Consider the following 25327-nt stretch of genomic DNA (forward strand, 5'->3'; position numbering starts at 1 on the left):
CATAAAGCAATCATATAGCTGCTTCTTCATTATCAGTGCCTGAGGTGTTACACATGTAAAAACATATGAATGTCTTTTTCACATTAATTTCATTTTTAAGGTCTAGTGTTAGTAATTCATAGACCATCTACAGTGTTTTGTATCATGTAAGACAGCATAAACTTACAGTGTTGATACGGAATAGTGTGCTATGTTTCCATTTTCTCTTCCTTATGATTTTTTTTAAAGATTTTATTTATTTTTAGAGAGAGGGAAGGGAGGGGGAGAGGGAGAGAAGCATCAATGTGTGGTTACCCCCCACTGGGGACCTGGCCCACAACCCAGGCATGTGCCCTGACTGGGAATCGAACCAGCGACCCTTTGCTTCGCAGTCCGGTGCTCAGTCCACTGAGCCCCACGAGCCAGGGCTCTTCCTTATGATTTTTAATAACTCTTTTTTCTAGTTCACGTTATTGTAACAGCACAGTATATGATACAATATTACACAACTGTTGATGCTGTTAGTAAGGCTTGTTATCAGCAGTAGCCTATGAGCAGTAAAGTGTTGGGGGCATCAAAAGCTGTGTGTAGAACTTTGACTGCCAGGGTTGGCACCTCACCCCTGTTGTTCAAGGCTCTGCTATGTGTGCTCGATGAACGACATAACCTGCCTGTCCTGAATGATGTTTGTGCAAAAAATATGTATTTACTATTAATATTATTATGCAGTTTGTGACGGATTTTTCAATACAAATCTCAAAATCATCATTGTTAAACATTACTTCTCAACTTACAAAACTATGTGTACCAGCAGCTATTAACTGTGAATGGTGGCATTATGCATTATTCCTACTTTTATACCTTTTTTGTGGTCTTTAAATTTTCTACACAGATAACCATGAAGATACCACAATTTTTTTTACTGTTGTTCACTGGGTTTAATGTAATTTGGGAACAGGGGGCTTGTGTACCCTGGTGGGGGTAGGGGTGTGGGTAAGAAAAAGTTCAGAAAGAGTATTCTTCCTGGCTCACATTATCTTCTGAGCCACAAGATACCTATTTTTTTTATTTTTTGTGCCCTAAAATATAGGAGTTAAGAGGGTTTTTTGTGCCTATAGTTTTATTCTTTTTTATACCATCTTTCTTGTGTAACATCAGAACGAAGCAGGGCAGAGAAATCAGTGAGTCATCTGGGCATTGATTTAGTCTGTTCTCAGGCATCAGAAAAGCCAGGAACTGTGAACTGAAACCTTCATCTTGTATCAGATTTTCTTAATTGTCTCTCGAACACTTGCCTGTAGCTCCTGCTGCCGGAACTCCCCGGAGACAGGTGACACTCAGCCTGAAAGGGAAGTCTTCACTGAGACAAAGAATCGGGTCAAGGAAGGGTACACAGGACCCCACTGAATATGAGAAAAGGAGCCGTTATTTCGAGGCCAGGCCTTTGGAACTGCTCTGCAACTGGGGATGGTTGTTCCCACCTGAATATGCCTTCTGTCTGGTCTGTGGGCGTGGCCTTTTTCAGAAAACTGCAGGGGCCTCTGTGCCAGGGCCCGGCTGCCTTGGAAAGATATTCCCAGCTGCTTTCCAATCAAGCAGCAGGAGGAATCTGCTGTTTAGAATGTAAAATTCTTGCTTGAAATTCAATTTTTCTAGAAGCCAATGAGTGTGTTTTGAGGTTATAAAGGACTATTTAAAACCAATTAAGACGATCACTTGATAGGTCATATTAAGCTTTCTTGAAAAGTGACTTTCAACAGATTTATAACTACTAAGTCATGTTAATGGAATTTCCTTGTGGTCCTTAGAATTCCTACAAAGGCCCACGGGACCACACTTCTGTATGAGAGGGGAAAGCATATGACTTGGGATAGACTGAAGGTCACATGATGAGCATCACTGTGCTAGAAGATAGCCCCTGTTGACCTGCACTTCATGGTGTGGGGTCTGCCGTCTGAGCAAAGTAGTGCAGGCCGGCTCCTGGCGTCCGCCGCACAGGCTTGGTCCGCTTTGCTCAGAGACCGCTCTTCGGGTCAAGGAACCAAGGTAAAACAGGCTTTTCAAAAATAACATGAACAGGCTGCCCTCAGTGTTTGTTGCTGAGAATGGTGTGTGTATTTTCCTCCAGGCAAAGAACTTTTTCCATATTCACTGTTCACTTCTTACGTTTGTCCCTGCAGCTCCTCTGGGCCCTCGTGCAGAGGCAGCCTGTGGCACGCAGTTGCTGCAGGGGGCCTGGCGCGGGCCTGTCAGTGGCGCTCTCAGCAGCGGGCAGACGGTGCTAATGCGGGGCTTCCATGGCCGTGCGGACTGTGGCAGGCAGTGCTCCGCTGCAGCCGCTCCGGGGCCTGGATCCCAGCGCCACGCCGCCTCCCGCCTGGCCCCCCGTGGTTGTCTGGCTCAGGAGCCCGGGAGAGCTGGAGGACCACGATGACAGGCCCAGACTGTGTGTTGAAGTGCAAATCTGGTGGCTTGTTCCCCTGCAGAAAGACGGCCGGTCCTCCCCAGAGCTTGTTTAATAGCTTCCTGAGACGTAATTCACATGTCGTTCCAATTCATCCATTTAAGTATACAACTCAGTGGCTTTTAATATATTCGGAGTTAGTGCAATCAATTTTAGAACCCCAAAAAAGAAACCCTGTACCCCTTAGCTGTCACCCTCCAATCTTCCCCCAATCCTAGGCACCTACTTTCTGTCTGTATGGATTTGCCTATTCTGCACATTGACTATAGAGGGAATCCTGTAACATGTGGTCTTTTGTGGTTGACCTCTTCCACTCAGCATATTTTCAAGGTTCAAAGTTCACCTCATTGTAGCATGTAACAGGACCACACGGGGAAGCACCAGGATCCCTCAGGAGGCAGAGGGAGGGGAAAACCTGGGCTTCCGTGGGGAGGAAGGGGTGAGGCAGGGTGGATGGGATCAGGGGCGGCCTGTGTGAATAACCTCCGCCCTGTTGTCTGTTGTCTGGCGCCTGGCCCTGGGCCGATTAACGATTAGGGCAGGCGGACAGTGGCCCTGAGTGTGGGAGCTCCATGCAGGAGGGGGCGGGCGGTGGGCTCTGGATTGGCTGGTTTGCACGGAGCTCTTGTGAGGCCTCACCATCTCTAGGAACTGGCCGCCCCGCAGCTGGAGGTGGGGGGGGAGGCCAGCCCTTCCCCTGGCACAGCCCCAGGTGTCAGGGCATCAAAAATATCAAATAAAAAGACATGATTTATATAGCTGGTCTGTGGCAGAGGTCCTGATTCATGTCTTGATCAAGCAGTTATTTCCACGGCTGTGTATGTCATAGACTTGATTGGTGGCTGTCTCTCTTTTTTTTTTTTTTTTAAGATTTTATTTATTTTTTAGACAGAGGGGAAGGGAGAAAGAGAGGGAAACATCAATGTGTGGCTGCCTCTCGCACGCCCCCTACTGGGGATCTGTCCCACAAACCCAGGCATGTGCCCTGACCAGGAGTCAAACCTGCAACGCTTTGGTTTGCAGGCCAGCACTCAGTCCAGTGAGCCACACTATCCTGGGTTGTCTCTCTCTTATTTTAAAAGTCTTAAGTAGCTTGAGTGGTGTGGTAGTTAGACTACTGCAGACAAAAAAGAATAATTTATCTGCATAGATCACATTGCCACCAAATGGACATCGTGAAAACTTTTTTGTGAGAAGTCTCCCATAAATGGGCTATCTCAGGTACTTTGGGGCGCTGTGTGAATAATGAATTTTAAAGAAAATCAAAGAATATCAGTGCTCTGTGGTGTGTGTGTGAGCAAATACGGGCATTCTAAAATATAATAACTTCTCATTTAACACTTAGTATAGTCAGTCCTCATTACTTGCGGATTCTGCACTCATGAATTCACGTACTTGCTAAAATGTGTTTGTAGTCCCTGAGGCAGCACTCAGAGGGCTTTCGCCGTCTTTGCGGACGTGCGGAGCGGAACGGCTGAGACATTGGGTCGCCCACTGTGCACGTTCCCGGTGAGGACGGGCCGTGGCAGTGCTTTGCCTCCTTGTGCAGTTCATGCTGCCAACCAGTGCCCTTTTTGCAGTGTATTTCATGCCAGTGTTTTCTCATTTTTGTGCTCTTGTTGGTGAGCTCACTGTTTAAAACGGCCCCGAGAGCAGGGCTGTCTAGTGTCCCTGAGCACAAGAAGGCTGCAGCGTGCCTTGCACAGAAACGCATGTGGCCGACGTGACTTGCAGTACTGAGGCCGTGAGTTCAGTGATAAGAGATTGACAATGTGTGTTAGATGAGGCGCATTTAACAGAAGCACACGTAACACAAGGTGGTGAATCAGCTGGTTGAGGAAAGCGTAGCTGGGAGCTGGCAGGACTGCGCCCTGTGTTCCCCCTGTGAGCGGAGGTTCCGTGTCCCCGCCCCAGGGTCCACTGCTTGGCAGAACGTCGCTGCTGTGAATGCTAAGAATCCACTGTAACTTCTTATTTTGAAATAGGTTAAGAGTCACAAGAAGTTGCAAAATCGTAGAGTCCTCATGTACCCATCGCCAAATGTCCCCCAGTAATGATACCTGATATAACCATAACCCATTGTCAAAACCAGGACATTGATACTGGTACAGTAGTAACTCAGGGACAGTCCCTGTTTAGATTTTGCCAGTTATTACATATACTCTTTTATGGGGGAAAGGTGAGTATATAGTTCTATGAAATTTTTTCTCATGTATATAGGTTTAAGTAACCAACACCAGAGTCAAGATGCAGAAGCATTCCACCACCCCAAAGAAACAATCATTTCTTTTTTTAAGTAGCGATAAAATACACATAAGTACAGTTCAGTGGTATTAGTACATTGTCGTACAACATCCCTACCATTCATCTCCAGAACTTTCTTATCTTCCCCAACTGAACCTCTGTCCCCATTAAACAGTAACTTCGCACTCCCAGCCCCTGGCTCCCACCGTCCACTTTCAGCCTCCGTGGATCTGAGTCCTTCTAGGGCAATGGTTTCCAACCTTTGTCATGTCCTGGCACACGTAAACGAATTACTAAAATGCAGCAATGCACCCGAAATTCTGTATTTTGCTGATCTGACCAAAAAAGGGGTATACGTTTTGATTCACTCACACCAGAGGGCTGTTGTTGTGTTGGCTGTTGTCATTTTTTTATTTGACAATCTAAGGGAAAAGAGGTCAGAGCCCCTGACTTACCAGTTTTCAAAAATCTTGCGGAACACCAGTTGAAAATCACTGCTCTAGGAACCTCCTATGAGTAGAATCCTACAACATCTGCCCTTTTGTGACAGGCTTATGCCACTGAGCATTAGTAATGTCCTCGAAGTTCATCTGTGTTGTAGCATGTGTTAGAGTGTCCTTTGTTTTTATGACTGAATAAAATTTCATGGAATAAAATGATTCCTTGGCCTGTATTGTGGGAGGCACTGTCCACCATTCTGTCCTGTGTTGCGGAAACAAGACGACGATCAGAATAAACAAGCACCGGTGACCCTTGAGCAGCACAGGGTTAGGCGCGCCAACCCTCCCAAGCCGGGGGTCCTTGGCCTTTTTCTCCTGTGGACTCTACCTGATTACAGCAGAGCCCACCCCGCTTCGGGCAAGACCTTGGGTCACAGGAGCAATGTACCAGTCATACTAGGACGCTGGATAAAGGATGCATGTCAGGATGTCTCCTGTTTGTCCGATAAGGTCACAGTAGCCTGGGAGGAGTGGGGGTAATGTGATGTAGAAATGGCAGGAAACAGCCTGCTCTGGGCTGTGAAGACCTCGGTTTCATGGTTTTCACCTTTGTAAATGGGAGTTGGTCTGCTCTAATAGTAATTGTTAGCCACTTAGGATCCCGATGTCGCAGTGGTGGGGGTCACCATCCAGACGGCACCCTTCCCTTGCGGGGCTGCGTTCAGGGTGAGTAGCTGGGGCGGTGTGCATCTGCGTGCACACAGCAGCACCGCGCTTAGTGGCGAAGCCTCTGTTGACGAGCGTTTTCGCTACTCCTCCGCCAGAAATGTTCTTATCATGGACACACACTCCCCTGCACACTTGCACCTCCCTAAATGTCCACCCAAATTAAAACTCGCTCAGCACGCTGGACTCTCGTTCCCCCAGTAAAGCTCCTGAAAGAAATACAGCTCCCCCTGGGGCCAGCCCTGTGCCCACCCCAAGGGGGCAGCACTTTCTTCAGTGTGCTGGGGGCCAGGAGTCAGGTCAGGCAGGCCGCCGGACACATTGCTCTAAATGCTGCCATTGTTTGGGAGCCAGGCGTTCATGTGCGGCTCTCGCCCTGAGACTAGACCGAGCATGCGCCGCCGGCGGGCTCGGCTGGCGGGAGGGGACCGGCCTGGTCAGGCAGCCAGGCTTTCCAAGTTGCGTCTTCCTGTCCATGGCAGAGGTGATCGCAGAGCACACTTACAAATAGCGCAGCTCTCGAATTGATGAGCAGATGACGGCAGACAACCCTCTGGATCCCATTTTCCATGTTGTTTTGATTCACAGTCATCATATGAAATAGGATCAGAGGCTACCATCCACTTTGGCGGTCAGATCCTGCTCAAGTTCTGAGAGACCCCACTAATACCACACCCTGTGGTCTCTGAGCTTCACCATGCGCATGCGTGTATGTGTGTCTGTGTGTGAGGGAGGGAGCGAGGGAGGGAGAGAGATGTCAGCGCAAGCCACACCAACTACAGAGTTCCGTATTTCATCATCTTAGCTTCTTTACAGTAAATAAAACCACTCTCTGCATTTGACTCCCTGCTTAGACGGAAGGGCTGTCAAGATTTTACCAAAGGAAAAAATAGGGTGCCATTTGTACCCTGAATGGTTGTAGTAGGGACCAATTTCTGGCCCCCCAGACCTGTTGCTTCAGCCAATACAGGAAGAGTAGACACAGTTTCACATTTCTAGAAGGACCCTGTATGCTGCGGAGGCATAGAACAGCACACTGCCAGCACCTGGGAGCCCCAGCCGTGAACCTGGGGAAAGCACATTCCAAGGTGGTGGCCGAGGCAGCACACTGAGCCACCCCGAACTGTCCTGTGGCTCCTTCCCTAGGAAACGGAGCGAGACTGTCTTTCTGGAAAATGAGCTACTGACCGCCAAGGTCCTGTCCATGCTGGGGCCAGTCAGAGCAGGGCTTCACCACGGCCACCTCCACTACCCTGCCCACTTTCTCAGTACCAACTCTGTCTTTGTCTCCGTCGCAGCGTCCCTGAAGGAGCACCCAAGGGCCACCCTCTCTTCTGATGGCAGCCCAGCCTTGTCCAGGAATGTCGGCATGACGGTGTCACCAAAGGGGGATCCACAGTCAGCACCCAGCCTAGCGGGAACAGGGACGAGACTCGGGTAAGCTGGGTCCTCTTTGCTGTGGGACACAGAGGAAGGGAGGGAGCTCGGGGTGTGGCAATGCACGGGGACACTGCAGGTGGCTCTCTGAAAGAAGACCCTCAGGTGTGTGCATCTGCTCGTGGACCCCCCACCAAGCAGTGAAGTTCCCATTAACCTTTGATTCAGACTCATTCTTTTACCTTTTTTAAAAACCATGCGATCTGGGTAGACTTGGCACTTTGCAGGCATTTTGCATTACGGTCTTAAAGGACCCTTGGCCAGGGTCCCTTTCTGTACTCAAGATGAGGCTAGCAGTCCCCCTGAGGTTGCTGTGGGGGTCACATCCCATCCATTTCTGCCCTGACCCAGTGTTTCTAGGGCTCCAGAGCGACTCCCTCGGGACTGCTTTCAGCAGCATCAGGGCGAAAGCCTAGTGCTGAAAAGTGTCATCGCGGAGACCCTTGTGGGCGCTGCTGAGGAAGGAGTGATGATCTTCTTCCTCTGAACAGCTTCTCCTCCAGCCTCCACTTAACTCTTGTTAGAAAGAACTTCGGGGTGGGGGGGCCAGAGGCCAGTGAAGGAAGCACACAGGTAACCCACACTTCGGCTGTGTCTGAGCGTTCGAGTCCGTTGTGATGGAGGGAGTCCTGACGTTGTGTTGACAGTCTTCTAATTCTCAAAAGGGATCTCATGACAAAGCTAATTAGGCTCATATTAAAATCCACAAAGTCCTCAGATAGTGCTTAAGTGGATTGATTGACAGTCTAATTTGCTTTAATAGACTGGAGTGTGCTTTTTTAATTTGATATTTTGAAATAATTGTTTTTATGATTTTTATTAAGACCAACCACAGGAGAGATGGATGAAGCCGACTCCATATTTTTGAAATCTAAGCAGGCCGCCGACGACTCCCTTTCACTTACTCCCTCGAGCACTGAGTCCGCTCTTGTAGAAGGTACGCCATCCCGATTCCGTCACTGGGGACACGAGGCCTCCATCCGCCCTTGGGATGACGGCTCGGGCGCCCTGAGCCAGCCAAGCTGAGGGCCCTGAACGATGGCCTCTTGCTCTTCCCCTAGATTCCTACACAGCCTCCCTGAGGAGCGAGATCGAATCGGACGCCCGCGAGTTTGAGGCCGAGTCCTGGAGCCTGTCCGTGGACCCCGTGTATGCAAAGGAACAAAAGAAGGAGGTGGTGAAGAGACAGGATGTGATTTATGGTGAGAAGGCCAACATCCCACACAGGCATTCCACTTTCTTCTTTTCTTTCTTTTTCTAATTTTCTCTTAATTTTTTTCTTCAAATATTTCCACCTGAGAGTCTGGGCAGCCCTGCTGACACCTCCTAAGAGTGTCACCCACTCCCTGCTCTCCCCCAGGACAGCTCTGCCTTGTGGGCCAGGGAAGAGGTGACCAGGGACGTCCTCAAGGACAAGGATGGCCGCGTGCCCAGGCCTGACTTATCCTTACCTCATTGGTGACCCTGACAGAGAACACAGGCCTGAGTGTGGCTGGGATTGGGGGGTTTGGGAGGCCTGTCCCTTTCTCCCCATGCGACTAGCACCAGCGTTGTGGTGGGTGCCCCTTCCCACTGGCTGTCAGAGAACCTGGCCCCGGGTGGCCCTGTCCTGAGACGGAGTGTTGCAGGTCACAGTGAAAATCCCAGTCCCTGGGCCAGGGGCTGTGCTGGGCGCCTCCCGTACATCCTCCAGGCCCTTCTCGGCAGGGTGACAAAGGCCCGAGGCAACCACACTGGGACCTGAGGCCTTTCTTTCCTCAAAGCTGTTCCTTGTTCTTATGATCCTCTCTTCGTGGGAATCATCCCCCAAAAAGGACAGTGTTATGTCACCTGAGAAGGAATTTTCCTGTCCTTCATTGGCATTCTGGGCGGCCGTCCTCGCACTTCTAGAAGCGTTCTCACTTTTTATCCCACATGGCAGGTCCGGCTCCGGGTCCCCGCGCTCCCCCCGGCGGTGTGAGTGGCACCTGCTTCCTTCCACATGTCACACTCTCAGCTCCCCGGCTGGGCCGACTGTTAGGGCAGGGTGTGCCTGTGTGGAAAGCCCTGGCGGGTGCTTCCCTCAGAGCCCCACGGCCAGGCCAGAGATCCTGCAGGGAGGGACGGGAGGACTAGGCTGGATGCCTCCATTTGGGCAGCCTGTTGCCACACTGTCTCCACTGCTGGGCAAACGCAGACCACTTCCCCTGGGCACCTGGGGCAGCACTATTGTCCTTGGTTTTGTCTCTAACAGCTTTAAGGCCTTGATTTGAATGACAAAAACTCCAGCATAAGACCTGATCTTTCTTTGCCTTTTACGATGAATTAAAATCTCACTTGAGCCCTGCTTCTACATCAGTCATAGCCTGGGCCTGGCCACTGGCGTGCACAGGTGTGTGAGTGTGACACGCCAAGGGGTGGTGTTTTCACAAACACTATTCTGGCCTAAAACAGCTTTGAAATGCCTTTGTTTGAGGCTGGGCATGAAACCCTCCTGTGAATTTGAGGCCCCCGTGCACATCCAGGGCCCTCCCTCTCCCGATGTCACTCCACCCCTTGCCGCTCCCTTAAGCCGGGACCCCCGCGGCGCTGGCATGGGAAGGCCTGGCCTCTGAGCAGTAACGCCACCGCGACAAGGACTTCGGTGGAGAACCTAGAAGCCAGCCTGGTGCATGGTGGGCGGGCAGAACACACAAGTGCCCCTGTGGGACACAGGAGGAGCAAAGCCAGGGCATACTCCCTGCTGTGGGTGAGTGCTGTGGTCCCTGCTCCCGCAGAGCTGATACAGACAGAAGTGCACCACGTGCGGACGCTCAAGATCATGCTGAAGGTCTACTCCAGGGCCCTGCAGGAGGAGCTGCAGTTCAGCAGCAAGGCCATCGGACGCCTCTTCCCTTGTGCAGACGACCTGCTTGAGATACACAGCCAGTTCCTCTCTCGGCTGAAGGCACGCCGCCAGGAGTCCCTGGAAGAGGGCAGCGACCGCAATTACATCGTCCAGAAAATCGGTGACCTCCTGGTGCAGCAGGTGGGCATGGCCAGGCTAAGCCCCTGCCCTGCACTGTTCCTTCCAATAACAAAAACATGGCTCCAGGCAATATTGTAATTTATAAGAAATACACATTTGTGTGTTTCACAGATGTACAGATGGCCTTCATCTGCACTTCCTGGCTCATGGCTCCCACAACCCTTGGGATTCCCTAAATGAGGAGAACATAAAAGTGTCTTTGGTTACTTGAACGAGGTGACTGTTAGAGAGAACCTAAGGATGGGAGCTGATTGCCCAGGGACCCAGCCATGTGATTAGAGAGTTGGAACTTTTAGTCCCACCCCCCAACCTTGGGTGGGAAGAGGGGCTGGAGGGTGAATCAGTTGATAGTAGCCAATGAGTTAGTCAACAATGCCTGTGTAGTAAAGCCCCCATTAAACTCAGTAGGATGTGGCGAGCGTATGGAGGTTCACAGAGAGGGGCACCTGGGCGGGGCAGGGGGGCTCAGGGCCCCTCCCCATACAGGCCCCGTGCATCTCTTCCAAACCAGTGACCTAGGGAGTGACCTGTCTCTCTGAGAGCTCTGTGAGCCGCTCTAGCAAATTCATTGAACCCAAGAAGGGGATGGTGGGGACCTCTTATGTATGTAACTCATCAGTCAGGAGCTCAGGTGACAGCTGGTATCTCGGAACGGGGGGCACTTTTGTGGGACTCAGTCCTTAACCTGCAGAATCTGATGCTGTCTCCAGGTAGATAGTGTCAGACCCTGCTGTTGTCTGATGATCACTGGTATGCAAGGGACCACCCCCACACTAGACTGAGTCCAGCAGCCCTTTCCCCCCGTGGGTTGAGAGCCTGCCTCTCCAGAGGACAGTGGTCCTGGGCCCTTTGGGCGGCGCGTGGAGCTAGTGGTCTAACAACACAGACGCCTACATAGCAACACACTTGTGCAAACACCAGCCAGCGTTGCAGTCTGGGCTTCTCTTTGGTTAGTTGGCTGGACTTTATTTTTAGTCTTGGTGGCTGTATTTGTGGCTATTAAAAGCCTATCTATGAACCAAAGCCATTCATGGGAGGGGTGTTGACCCTGAGTTGACTTCTGGCTCAACCTCTGAGCCTTGGCCAAGATTGACAGAGGACCCTGTAACCCCTCGTCTGACCCCCGAGTGCTCCACGATTTCTGAGTCAGCTCATTAGAATTAATTAGAATACCCCTTTTGCTTTTCAATTTTTCTAACCTTCTTTGGCTCAAATTTATTTTTCCTCCTCAGATGTCAGGAAGTTGTCACAGCACCTGTGATGGCATAAGGCCTATTAGCAGAAAGTTTTGTCACTTTACCTTTACTGCCCCTTGCCGTGAGGTGCCCGCAGTGCCGCGTTTCTCTGTGTGAGTGTGGGTCAGCGAAGGGAGTGCAATGACAGGCGAGCCCAGGGCTCGTGTCAGAGGCAGGCAGGCTGGAGGGAGACTCTCCCTGGAGGCCTCCGTGCTTTACTTTGGTAACATCTCCGCGGTCTTCCTACAGTTTTCAGGTGAAAATGGAGAGAGAATGAAAGAGAAGTATGGTGTCTTTTGTAGTGGCCACAATGAAGCGGTCAGTCATTACAAGTTGCTGCTGCAGCAAAACAAGAAATTTCAAAACTTGATCAAGGTAAAAAAAATTTTTTTGTTTAGCCAAAAACTCATCTTTTTTGCCATAGGTTTTTTTCCGCCACAGAACTGTTTGGAGATCTTGAGATTAAGGAACTTATTATAAACTGATGATTTTCAAGTTTTCATTTCATTCTTAACCACAAACTCAGAACGTACCAGTGGACTCTCCTAGAGAACCCCGAGGTGCACAGCAGAGCTCAAGCTTTGCTCCTCAGCCCACCGGGGCGGCCCCCGAGAGGCCCTGGCGCGGAACCCGCCGCCGACACTGGGATGCTGAGATGACACAAATGTTGTTTCAAGGGGCCACCCTTCCCTGAGAACTGCCCCCTCCAGAGCCACCCACTGTGCCTTGGGACACTCCAGCTGGTGCCAGGCATGCCTCACTCTAAACCTTTGTCCCCTCTGTTGACCCCATTTGTTCCCCCATAGCCTAGGGAATGACCCACACACATCTTTTGCTTAACAGTGTGTGGATGCTCAAAGCTCAGAACAAAAAACACTTCGCCCAGCCCAAGTCAGCCAAGTCGGGCAAGGCCCCACCTCCTGTGTTCTAGAAAGTGCACCTGGTTGAGGCTACTGGACTCTGTCACACAGGTCTACAGCAGCCCTGCCACCTGGTCCCAGAGGGCTCCGCCCCCTGCCACTGAGGACTTCATTCTGAAGTAATGCTCTGTACCCAGTGGTCTGCGGCTCAGCATAATGCGCTCTTCATTTCACTCCGTTATCATAGCGAATAGATATGAAAGGGAGAGGGGCACTTCTGGGCCTAAATTCATCTGTGCTGAGCCTGGCAGACCCCCGACATCCTGGGCCAGAAACACCCAGAGGTGGGAAGGTTCTGGTGAGAGAGAGGGATGCCGAGCAGAGTACCGCCCCGGAACCGCACGCTGCCGAGCCCCCCTCCCGCCCCCCGCCCCAGCGGCTCTCCTGGTTCCCTCTCGGTGCCAGCCTTTCTGAGATACAGACGAGCAGCGGCGGCAGCAGGAAGGCCAGTGGGTGGGCTCTGGAGAGCCGCTCTCGGCTCCCACCAAAGACAGCCGCAGAAGAGCACCTCTTGGGTTCTTAGCCAGAGCTGTGCATGGGATGCCATCTGGTTCAGAAGGCACAGGCCCAGGCTAGTTCTAGAAGGTTCCAATGGCCATAAGTCAGGGTTCTTACACACACGGGTACAGTGTGCATCATACAGCGCTCCAGGTGGTTCCCATAACCACCCCCGGGGCTGGTTCTGGCTGCTTCTCTACGGGTCTCTCGGGGGCCTCTGGACAACAAAGCAAGGACGCCTTTGCTGCCTTTATGTATATGGCAGGCAATCCCTGCTTTTAGATTTCTGGCAAAGAAAAGACCCCCTGTCAGCCAAAAGAGGAAGGAGCCCCCAGCCTTGGTATCTGTCTGAGTTACATTCTTTGACTGGGCAGGAGGTAAAATGTCAGTATGTTGTGGCTTTGTTTTCATTCTCCTAGAAAATCGGCAACTTTTCCATCGTGAGGCGACTCGGTGTGCAGGAGTGCATCCTCCTGGTCACTCAGCGCCTGACCAAGTACCCCGTGCTGGTGGAGCGCGTGCTGCAGAACTCCGCAGGTGCGGCCGCCACCTCGCCGCCTTGCCTGTTGGTGCTCGGGGGTGGTCTCCGTCTCCCTGCCCCCTTTTAGCAGTGGATTGAATAAGTGCCCCTCTGGGATTTGTCCCTGGTTCTCTGGATTCCACTGAGCTCAGCGATCATGAACTGAGCTGCCACCACGCAGAACCCACTGTGTTAGGTGCTAGGATTTCCAAAAAGAAAAAAAGGCGGGCACCAAGTCTCATTTGCCTGCCATTACCCCCGGTCCCACCCTGACCCAGGCATCTGGGAATGGATGCATGATGGAGAAAATCCCCTTTTGAAGGCCACTCCTGAGTGACCCAGATAGGCACAGAGTCCATGACCAGGGCCCCGAGTCATGGAGGCCCCACAACATGGAGAGCAGAGGAGAGAAGGGCACGCAGCCCAGCTAGGAGTTCTCAGAGGCCACGCCTTCCCCATCTCTGGGGGTTTGGGCCACGGGAGGATGAGCAAGGTCCCCCTCCGCAAGAGCCACGTCCCCAGCGCCGGGTACGGCAGGAGGAGGAGGGAGCGTCAGGAAGAGCGGGAGGGCACAGAGCAGTCTGTTTACCAGGAGTGGCCGGCGGAACACACAGGCCGCCCTTATTACCTGAATTGCACCTTTGCATCTGCACTCAGCAGCAGCTCTGTCTTGTGAAAAACCAAACGCTAGGCTGTTGCATTTATTTTGGAGGAGCATTTATGTCTTGGGAAATTCGAGTTGGAAGGTGATTCCTGAGGGTCCTCTGAGCAGTGGCCACAGGGGAGGTGCCTCACAGACCCTGTAGCGTGTACCCCTCTGTCGTGTTCGTGAATGCAGACAAAGAAAGCACTAACTCTGCTGTGTGTGGCAGCTGGCGCCAAGGACTACGAAGACCTGACCCAGGCCCTGAACCTCATCAAAGACATCATCTCACAAGTGGACTCCAAGGTCAGCGAGTGTGAGAAAGGCCAGCGCCTCAGAGAGATCGCAGGGAGGATGGACCTGAAGTCCTCCAGCAAGCTCAAGAACGGGCTGACTTTCCGCAAGGAGGACATGCTGCAGCGGCAGCTCCACCTGGAGGGCATGCTGTGCTGGAAGACCACGTCAGGGCGCTTGAAAGGTGAAGTCCTGCCCCCCGCCGCCACCTGGGAGTGGGGGTGCCCCCTGGATCAGTGAGCACTGTTTTGGTTGTTGGGGGGGCCAGCCAGCGCAGGCCACCGCAACCTGGCTGCTCCAGGGCTGAAGGGAGGTTGCGCGCAGAGTCAGGGCGAGCGTGGCAGCCAGGGGTACGATAAGGACGAGATGGCTGCACCAGCGCCCTCTCCTCCAGCCTTTGAGATGGTGTGATGCGCACTGGGAATGGGGGCCCACTGGCGTCTGAGCAGATACCCAAAGCTTCGTGAGGCTCCAGGGCTCCTTCCAAACAAGCTATGATGGATGTGCCTGCAGCGGGCCCAACCCCTGAAGGGCCTGGTATGGGGAGGAAATGCTGCCCAGACCGCCGACCTCAGGGTGCCCAGCATCCCAGTCACTGCTCAGGGTGTGCTCTGAGCCCAGCTTTCAAAATCCGTGGTGCATGCCAGCCCAGAGAGGGCTCAGGCTCGCTCTTGTGTTCCCTGTCTACCTCACGGGCCTCGGGAGACATCTGGACCTGTCCACAGGCATCAGTGTCTGCGAAGATCTTAAAGGGAGTGACGGAATCTTCAGGTGGTCAACTGACAGAACGTGCGTGTTCCTATTCTGCGTGCTGTGCACCCAGTAGATAAGTGTGGCGCCAGACCCCAAGGTGGCGGCAGAAGGTGGCGGCCTCACGGGGCTCCAGGCAGCAGGCAAAGGGAGAGAAACTCGTAAACAGAAAAATAGCGAAAAATGCATAAATGCTCTCGAGGAAGCCAGCAGGCTGCAGCTGAAGAGGATTCCGAGAGGGGACCCAGATCGAGGCGGAGTGTCTGAGGGCGCTCGCTGAGAAGGCAGCGTTCACCATTGTGTCGGTGCTTGTGTTGGAAGTGCACTCAGGATTGGCACCCAAGTCAAAAGCTCAGCTGTGAGATGTACCTACAGGGACAAGACACCCATTCTGCCGCCACCTGGAAGGAAGCCCAGGGGCACGAGGGGACGAGAGCGCATTGCTGTGGTAGGGGCAGAGTGTGAGCATTCAGCAGCTCAGGCCCCAGGTGACCTGGGGGCAGGTGGGACAGGGGGTGGTAGGGAGATGAGTTCACATTTGAGAAATCGTAGCAGGAGAGCCTCACAGAGCAGCCCTGGGGAATACTGTTAGGGCAGGCCATCTGGGCGTGGGGCCCGCGGTGCAGCGGGAGAGATGTTGGAACCCAGGGAGGTGGTGGGATGGCAGGAGGCAGGCAGGAAACCCTTAGGCTCAGGCAGAAGCATCACGGCTCCAGACTGAGAGTGAACCGGGTTCCTTCCCACGGCACCAAAGGCCACCTGGGCTTTTATGTCTCCCCAGCTGCTCGGCAGGACCCACGTGGCCATATCACCCCTTACATTTCCTCCTGTCCTCTCTCCTTAGAGGTCCTTGCCGTCCTCTTGACAGATGTGCTGTTGCTGCTACAAGAAAAGGATCAGAAATATGTCTTTGCTTCTGTGGTATGTGTCCCTCTCTTACATGAAGAGCTGCTTCAGAGCTGACTGTGCAGAGGCACTGGGTGGAGGGGTAGCAGCGGCTGCGTCTACGACAAGACGGAGCCGCCCAGAGCGCGGGGGCTAGAGAAGCACATCTGCCAGTCACCTGTGGTCCCGCGTCCTCCCTGGGGCCTGAAGTTTCCGGCAAGGCAGGGGAAGGGTTCTCTGAGAGCAGGGTCCTGTCTAGTCGGCCTTACCAGGCCTCAAGGACTCACGCGAACGTCCGCTGTAGTTTCTGCCTCCCTGCATTGCTGTGGCGCTCTCTGTCACAGCACTCAGACCCTCGAATCCCCAGTGCCTTTGCCAGAGAAGCACCCCATTCGCAGGGATGTACTGGCTCATCACTGAGGACAGGAGCTCGGGCAGCCACAACCCTTTGTGTTGTGACCGTGTTGATCCCACAGCGCGCTGGCCCCAGAAGGCTTTTGTCGTGGGAGCCAAGCCTGCCCTGAGCTCCACGCGCGCCAGTGAGCTTGACGTCAGGCTGGGATACCAGTCACCCCCGCCCTGGCCCGTGTCCACTGAAGACGTGGCTTCCTCCCCTGCTCACGTAGGTGACACGCAGGTCCTTCGGTGTCTAACAGTGTAGGCCGTGCTGCGGGGCGGGGGTGGGGGGTGCCAGGCGTGCCCCCCCGCAGCTGAGGGGCTTGGAGGACTGGTTTGCCTTCCGGCCCGCCTGACGAGGGAGGCGCCCTGTGACTGAACTGTGCGATCACGCGCTTTCTCCCCGGATCGAGAAGAGCCTCTCCACAGTCAGGGCGCAGGCCTGGGTTGCAGGCCAGGTCCCCAGCCAGAGGCGCACAAGAGGCAACTACCCGTTGAAGTTTCTCTCCCTCTCTTTCTCCTTTACCCTCTCTCTAAAAATAAATAAATATATAATCTTTGCTTTTTTTTTTTTAAGCCTCTCAGGAGGTTTCCTAGGACCACAGATGGTGTCAGGCTCTGTGCCAAACCACCGCCTGGCCTTGACTCCAGCACCCTGTGTGCTCTGCGCACGCTCGCGAGGGCACAGAGACACAAGGCCATGCCCTTGCTCCCCGTGTCTGCGTGTGGCTGCTCTCTGTCCCTGTCTGTCCTGGTCTCCTCCTCTGAGAGGGGCATCAGCCGAATGGGATTGGGGCCCGCCCTGATGACCTCATTTTAACTCATTCACCTCTGTAAAGGCCCCTGTCTCCACATGCAGTCACATTCTGAGGGCTGGGGGTGACGGCTTCACCTATGGGTTTGAGGAGACACCATTCAGCCCATAACGACCACTTAAAAACATGTATTTCACTGGTCCCTCGGAGCATTACATCTTGTGGGACACACACACTAGACATGCTGGTGAGCTCTGGGTGTTCTGGGCACAGGATCAGGAAGATTTATTTGTTGTTACATGCTCTCTACTCTTGAGTTTCATACTCTGCACATGCGTTACTGATTATAAAACATTTCTTTAAGCACATTAAACAGACACATCGACAGGTCCTGGCCAGGTTGCTCAGCCGGTTAGAGTCATCCCACTACACCAAGGTTGTAGGTTTGAGGCCAGTCATGGTACATACAAGAGTAACCAGTGACTACATCAATAAGTGGGAAAACAAATCTATGTCTCTCTGTCTCTCTCTCCCTCTTCCCTCCCACCTTGTTCTCTATAAATCAATGAATTTAAAAATTAAAAGAAACACACATTAAACAATACAAGGATATCACTGCAATAGTGTCTTTTTCCCCCAGTGGTAAAGTATTTCTGAGTTGTCTTGTTTGAAAAAAAAGTGGGGCACCCTGCGACAGGGTAAAAAGGTGACCATCCCCACCGTGTTCCGCCCACGCAGGACTCAAAGCGCCCTGTCATCTCGTTACAAAAGCTCATCGTGAGGGAAGTAGCCAATGAGGAAAAAGCCATGTTTCTGATCAGCGCCTCTCTGCAAGGGCCGGAGATGTACGAGATCCACACCGGCTCCAAGGAGGAGAGGAACTCCTGGATGGCCCAGATCCGGCGGGCCGTGGAGAGGTGAGCGGGCCCGCGTGCGCCCTCTGCTGGCCGTGTTCCCCCTTGGCTGAGACGCTCAGCAGATTGGCTGTGACCTTGATCTGCCCAAGAAAACACCAGAAATCACAGGCAGACAGGAGTCTCCATTGCTTTTCCTCTCCCTCTTTCCACCTTGGTGATTTGTCCATCCTTTATGCAAAAGGGGCAGATGGCACCATTTCAGCCCCCTAGAACAATGGCTCAACCTGTCAGCTGCTAAAAAGGCCCCGATGTCTCTGGCCAGAGGACACGGGTTCAGACAGGTCTATAGTAGTGTATTGGTGGGACACTCCACCTGACGCACAGGCTGTCCCTACCCCAACGATCCCCCTCTGACCCACCTGCCACCCCCATCAGGGACCAGACCTGTTGGAGCAGGTCATGGTGTTCTGTCCTTCCTCCTCGGGCCAGGGGACCCCTCAGGACCCCAGCCCTGGGGCTTGGAATGATGCTGCCTCTCTCTGTGCCTGGAAGCTTCCTAAAGTCTTAGCCTTCTCGGAGTTCCCTCCATCCGCAGCCTCAGCTCTGCTAGGCTTGCAGCCGCCTGTACTAGGCAGGTTCCCAGGAAGCGAGCTGTCCCCAGCCCTCTCTGCCAGGTGGTAGCCAGGAATGTAAAGCCTGTGGCCGTTGCAGCCCAACACTGAAACCAGATAAATGCTAGTGGCTGTGTCCCTTCCCTGCCCTTGTCCTCCTGCACCGTTAGCAAGTCTATCACAGAGGGGGACAGACACCCTTCAGCTGCCAGTTCTGCAGATAAACCTCTCAGCGCCCATTTCAGAGGCTAGTCAGCCTGTGAGGCATTGTCACCTACCTGTCCCCCCCCGCCCCCCCCCACAGCTGTCCAGATGAGGAGGAGGGGCCCTTCAGCGAGGCCGAAGAGGAAAGGAAGGTGGTCGAGGCCCGCGCCACGAGGCTGAGGGACTTCCAAGGTAGGAGCGGGTCAGTCTGGACCTCCGTGCCCGCGGCTGCACGGTGGCAGCATCACGCTGTCGAGCGTCCCTTAGGCAGCAGGCCCCAGGCCCACCAGTGGCGCTTCTGTTCTGTCCCGTTGAGATGGGCCACAGAGCGAGGCGCCGTGCAGGCGGCCAGGAGCCTTGCTGAGGGTGCCCGTGACCCACAGCTCTGCGGGCACTGCAGTGGCTCTTTGCCGTGAGGCGCGGTGGTGTCTTCCGGTGGTGGGGGCGGGGGGGGCACAACAGCACTCGGGGTCGCCAAGCTGCTTCCCGGCACAATTGCTCTGCCACGCACAGGGCCCCCTCCCTCGGTCCTCCTTCAGGGAAGAGCCCCTGTGAGTGTCCCAGGTCACGTACCCAGGGGCCGCACAGCCCCCGCAGCCAGCCAGGCCCACACCAGCCCTGGCTGTGCAGCCGGAGCCCGGGCACCCTCCTCCATGTGTTAATGTTTCGGCTGCTTTATTGAAACGTAGTTCTCACACCATGCAGTTCAGCCATTTAAAGTATCCGCATGCAGTGGCTTTTATCACCGTCCGCACAGTCAAGCGTGGACCATTGTACCGCCCCAACCAGACAGCCCCGCCCTGACAGCAGTTACTCCCTGTTCCTTCCTCCCCCGCCCCCCGGGGCAACTTCCAGTCGACTGTCTCTATGAAATTGGCTGTTCTAGGGACCTTGTATAAATGGAGTTATGAAACAGAACATTCTTTTGCATCTTGCTTATTTCACTTAGTATATGTTCAGGGTCCATCCACATTGTAGCAGGTGTCAGAATTTTCTTCCTTTTTGTGACTGAGTGATACTCCGTTGTGTGAATGTAACACATTATGCTTATTCATTCTCCTGGTTTCAATAGATTGCTGTGAGATTTCAGCGAGATCATTGCCCAGAATAATTCCTGCAACTCTGGTCTCAATCCGCTTTCCTCTCTCTCACTATGTTTTAAGTTAGGTAACATTGAGTCCTGGCATAAGTTGGTTGGGCATCAGGCCACAAAATGAAAGGTCACCAGTTTGACTTCTGATCAGAACACAGGCCTGGGTTGTGTGTCCAGTCCCCAGTCAGGGCCCGTACGAGACACAACCGGTCAGTGTTTCGCTCCCATATCAATGTTTCTCTCTCTGTCTTCCTCCTCCCCTTCCCCTCTCTCTAAAAATAAATAAATAAAATCTTTATAAATTAGGTAACATTTAAGCAATAAGTACAAAAAATTGCATAGTATATATTTTACTTCTCTTTGTGGGGAGGTGCACATTTAAAGTATTAATAAAAATGTTCAAAAGAAAGGGGAGGACATCCCATTGGACCCTGGAAGTATAATCCTAACATAATATTCATTTTATCTCATTCTAACTCATCATGTCTTCTGGGTGGTAATAAACTATAGGCCCTGCCTATAGAGTCATACAATAATGGTGCCATAGAGTCATACAATAATGTCTCTTCATCACTCATTCCCAACAAGATTCTTAGTGAATTAGGAATACAAAGATATTTTCTTTACTGCGATAGCCTTTACCATCTTGGATCAAAAGCTGAATTCACCCTTATCTTTGGAACATCAGGGACATTCCCATCCAAGCCAGGAGCCAGGCAGGGCCATCCACTCTCCATTACCTTGGAAGTCCCAGCAGGGTCAAAATGGGAAGGGGCAGAAGCAAGATATGATTGGAAGAGAGGCAATGGAGTTCTTCTTTGTTTTTGTTTTTTTGTATGACATGATTATCTACCTACAAAATCCAATAGAATCAACTAGGAAAGATAACACAGTCATTGATCTGAACATGATATAGCTATACTGGCAATCACCAGTGTGGATGTCTAATTAAGTAGCAGTCAGAGCAGCAAAAAAAGTATAAAACAAGGAGACTTGAAAGGAGTTTGACCTAAATGCCTGAAGGAGGACTTTCAAGATTAGAAACCGAAGCCTTACAGGACTCTCGGTTTGTCCCAGACAAACAACTGTCCTGATATGGTCTCCCCATACTCCACTATGTTTGATAGGTACAGTTGTAGGAAGCAGTCAGGGGCAGAGCCAGGCCCTCACGCCCCAGGAAGGTTGGATGAGGGGAGTGGCCCACCTGGGCCAAAGCGGGTCAGCAGGGGTCCCCGGAGGCCAGGTCCACTCTGCGAGGCCCCCAGCACCAACATCCTGAGCTCCCAGCATCCTGAGGAGTGATCCCGGAGAGGCTGAGTGCCTCCTCCACATGGCTTTGCAGAGCGACTGAGCCTGAAAGACCAGCAGATCGCACAGAGCCTCCGAGAGAAGCAGCAGATCTACCTGGAGATGGCGGAGATGAGTGGGTTGGAAGACTGGGCTCAGTCACGCCTCCTCTTCCGAGGAGGGGACCCTTCAGAGAACCTGCAGGGAGAGCTGATCCTCAAGTCAGCTGTGACTGAGAGTGAGTAGCCATGCCCCGGGTCCTCACAGAGCACTGCCTGCCGCCTGAGCGCCATCTTTTCTGGGCAGCCTCCTTGAGGGACCCCAGTCCGGGCACATGGCCCAGTGTGGTCAGCATGCCACCCTGTCCAGAGCGCGCTTCCTCCTAGCTGGGCAGGCTGTGCATCCGCAACAGCATTAGCTGCCACCAGTGCCTGTTAGAGCCAGAGGGTCATTAGACAGCCCATCACGAGCCCCCGGCTGCAGACTTACACCCCTTTCTCACGCAGTAGACGCGCCCCTCCGTCACATGCAAGGTGAGGCACTGGGCCCCAGGGGCTTGAAGTCGCTGGAGACGAGTCCCCCACATTCAAGAGGCTCCTCTTCTTTCTGAGTAGTGGGTCGCATTTGGTGGGTGGTTTCCGGGAGCCCGTGGACCAAGCAGCCACGGGACAGCTCAGGCCCAGAGGTGGGTGGCCCGCCCCTTGCACCCGGCCCAGGCCTGCTCCGTGGAGTCGTCAGGGCCCAGCCAGAGCCCTGGGCAGCTGCTGACCAGGACACCTGTCAGGCCAGGCCGCCAGTGCTCATTCACTCTGGAAGGCAGCCTCCGCCCCTCTTTCAACAGCAAATGAGATAGGCACAGCCCCTGACCTTCAGAGTGAAGAGAACAGGGCGGGGGGTCCCGTGTGGACCCACCCCACTAAGTCTCACTTCCCTGGGCATAGCAGTGTTCTTCCTCCCACGTCTTCAGTGGCTATTGTCCTCAGCCACCTGTCCTGTGCCTCGGCCTGGAGTGCTCTTCCCACCTCCCCCTCCCTGGCCCCCCCAGCAAAACCTGGTGTGGCCAACCCTGTCCCCGTGGCCCCTGACATTCTGTAAGATTCATCACGCAAGCAGTGGCCACTCTTGAGTTTCCTCCTGGACCCAGCATACCCTCCAGCCCAGGACCCAGGATACCTGTCCACACGCTACCCCCGCGGGGAGCCTCTCTAGACACAGGCTGGCCTGGCCTGGTCAGAGCAGCTGTGCAGGCAGCGGGGCTGAAGCCTCTGCAGTCCTCTGGCCCTTTGCCCGCCCTGGTGCTCACAGTGCGGCTCTGCGGTGACTGGGTCGCTCCCGCCTCCTTCCGCAGTTGAGGACATCCAGAGCCTGATCTGCAGGCGGCTGGGCAGCCCCAACGGCCAGGCAGACAACGGGGGCGCCTGTGCAGGCCCACGCCAGAGGGTGGAGACCTTCGGAGGCTACAGCAGCACCAGCGGTCCTGGCAAGAGTGAGTGGCGCTTCCTCCTCGAGGGCTGGGGCTGCTGGGGCCTCGGGAAGGTCAGCATCAGCAAGAGGGTCTGTTCCCTCCCATGTTTCTCTGCACGGCATCCTTGGCAAAGCCAGGCATTTGCTGTTGGGCATCTCTCCTGCTGCTTCCTGTCAGCATCTATGAACACCCTGCGGTCCCAGTTCTGGGACCTTCCGAGAGCCGGCTGTGTTTTGACAGCACCCAGATCTGCTCCTGCCAATCTCTGTGCCACAAATGCTAGCATTCTAGCCCAGGGCCAGGGTCAGCTCTCGGCTCCATCTCCTTCCTGGACTGGGTGGGGATTCTGAGATCCCAGCAGAGGCCCCAGCATTCTCACGGGCCTGGCTTGGGGTTTTCAGATGGCAGCTCTAAGAAGAAGGTGGGTAGCGATGACCTGAGTCCCCGAGACTGGCAAGATGCTGCGAGCAGCCTGGACGCGAAGCCCGATGACCCCCCGGGGGCCTCTGAGGAAGCACGGCAGGTGGTATGCGACATCCTCACGGCGGTCCTGAGCTCGCTGCAGAGGCGGCCCAGGTGGTTTTCACTGTTCACGAGTGCGAACAGTCTGTGTTTCGGTCACCTGGTCTTTCGGTCTTACAGTGAGTAAGCGGCATGCCGTTCATTCTGTGGTGAATAGTGATAGCTCAGCTCAGGTTAACATGCAGGCAGGTGAGCCTGCATGTATCTTCAGGCCCTGGCCACGGGTGGCAGCCGGGGAGGGGACAAGCTCAGGACAGCAGCCGTGGCCTCTCCCGCAGGTGGGACTCCACAGGCACCTGCGGACGCCGCTTCCCCATCCGCGCCGGAGGCCCACCCTTGCCAAGGGTCAGAGTGAGAGCAGGGCCGGCCGCCTGTGGCCAGTGCCACAGCAGCCACCCTCCCACCTCCTCATTTCCAAACGTCCCCCGCCCCCGGGCACCCTCGTCAGGGATCAGTGGGCTTGGCCCACCTCCTCAGCAGCTCTGTGCTCTGACAGTGTGTTTCCACAGGTGGAGGCGCCGGGCACGGAGTCTGGCCCCCGTGTGCCCACTGTCCTGGAGTTGGAGGTAGGCGCCGGGCCTGTGCACCTCCATGGGGGCTGGTGCACACACCAGCAGGGCTTCGGGTCCAGAGCCAGTCTCGCTTTCCATCGCACCTTCTCTCTCCACAGCTTGTCCAGCGAATCCAGATGCTGTCCCAGCTGCTTCTCAGCCTCCAGGTACAGGGCATGTGGGCAGTGATACCTGTTTGAGGTTGGGGCTTGGGAGAGGATGTGCTCCTCATGGGCCCCCTCCCCGCAGGCGGTCATCGCCCAGCAGGACAGCTACATGGAGATGCAGAGGGCCACCCTCCAGGAGCGGGAGAAGCAGTTCCGGCTGCAGTCCACACGAGGGAACCTGCTGCTGGAGCAGGAGCGGCAGCGCAACTTCGAGAAGCAGCGAGAGGAGCTGGCGGGCGTGCAGAAGCTGCAGAGCCAGCTGCGGCTGGAGCAGCAGCGCTGGGAGCGCCAGCGGGAGCACCAGCGGCAGGAGCTGGACCTGGCCTCGGCCCGGCTGCAGCAGCGTGAGAGCGAGGCTGCACGGCTGCAGGAGCAGCTGACCCAGGAGCGTGCCGAGCTGGAGCAGCAGCGCCGGGCCTACCAGCACGACCTGGAACGGCTTCGTGAGGCTCAGCGCGCTGTGGAGCGCGAGCGTGAGCGCCTGGAGCTGCTGCGGAGGCTCAAGAAGCAGAACACAGTGCCTGGGGCACTGCCGCCTGAGATGCCCGCAGAGGTGAGCGGGGGAACGCAGCACGCAGCTGTGGGTGCCTTGTGAAAGCGTGTGTGCAAGCTGCTGGTGGAAGAGGAAATGTGTTAGTGTAACCAACAAGTATGCGTGCTGCGACTGCGAGCACACTCTGTGTTTTGGGCGGGGATAGGCAGTGAATGGCATCGCCATCAGGCCAGGCACAGGGCTCTGCTCCCAGGCCAGACCCTCCTAGCTGAGAGGCTGGGAGACCACGGGCCAAGGTCGGGGTGATGGGTGGTCTGGCAAGGCTCTGCCCCAGCCCCAGCCCGGCACAGTGGGAGGAGCTGAGGGGAGGACCACCCTGGGGGTCCCAGGGAGGGGCTTCCAGGAGGAACAAGTACTAGAATGTGTCTGTCACTCTCTCAGGTCCAGGCCCCAGGCCACCCCACCAGCTTCAACGGGGAAGGGCTGGAAGGGCCTGAGCGCCCCGAGGTGGCTCGGCGGGACAGCGCGCCGGCGGAGAGCCGGCTGGCCAAGAGCGACGTGCCCATCCAGCTGCTCAGCGCCACCAACCAGATCCAGAGACAGGCGGCGGTGCAGCAGCAGATCCCCACCAAGCTGGCTGCCTGCTCCAAGGGTGGCAAGGACAAGGGTGGCAAGAGCAGGGGCTCCCAGCGCAGCGAGAGCTCAGGTGAGCCCTGGGCTTGGGGGCAGGCGTGGGCTGGGCGGACTCCAGCTCAGCCTTCCAGGATGGGTGATCTCCGGGAGGTGGGTGCCCCGCCCTTCACCATGGCCTGGGAGGTTTGTGGCACCAAAACAGCTCCTTGTGTGTGAACCACCACTGAACCCCAGGGCCATTGCCCTGCGGA

At 54.6% G+C, this 25327-nt stretch overlaps 1 protein-coding gene across 1 annotated transcript in view; it reads left to right on the plus strand.

Annotated features, from left to right (window-relative positions):
- Positions 1 to 25327, plus strand: part of ARHGEF18 (Rho/Rac guanine nucleotide exchange factor 18) — an 85557-nt gene that overhangs the window by 57742 nt on the left and 2488 nt on the right. The window contains 17 exon segments of the mRNA XM_054566256.1: positions 7152 to 7290; positions 8115 to 8227; positions 8352 to 8492; positions 10047 to 10297; positions 11782 to 11907; positions 13370 to 13487; positions 14343 to 14591; positions 16002 to 16078; positions 17932 to 18110; positions 18966 to 19057; positions 21301 to 21483; positions 22594 to 22731; positions 23112 to 23236; positions 23742 to 23798; positions 23903 to 23950; positions 24033 to 24503; positions 24885 to 25149. Coding sequence (XP_054422231.1) covers positions 7152 to 7290; positions 8115 to 8227; positions 8352 to 8492; positions 10047 to 10297; positions 11782 to 11907; positions 13370 to 13487; positions 14343 to 14591; positions 16002 to 16078; positions 17932 to 18110; positions 18966 to 19057; positions 21301 to 21483; positions 22594 to 22731; positions 23112 to 23236; positions 23742 to 23798; positions 23903 to 23950; positions 24033 to 24503; positions 24885 to 25149 — 2772 coding nt within the window.

The sequence above is a fragment of the Pteronotus mesoamericanus genome, unplaced genomic scaffold (assembly GCF_021234165.1).
Source record: "Pteronotus mesoamericanus isolate MK-2021 breed Mesoamerican mustached bat unplaced genomic scaffold, CSHL_Meso_final contig_171, whole genome shotgun sequence".
NCBI lineage: Eukaryota > Metazoa > Chordata > Mammalia > Chiroptera > Mormoopidae > Pteronotus > Pteronotus mesoamericanus.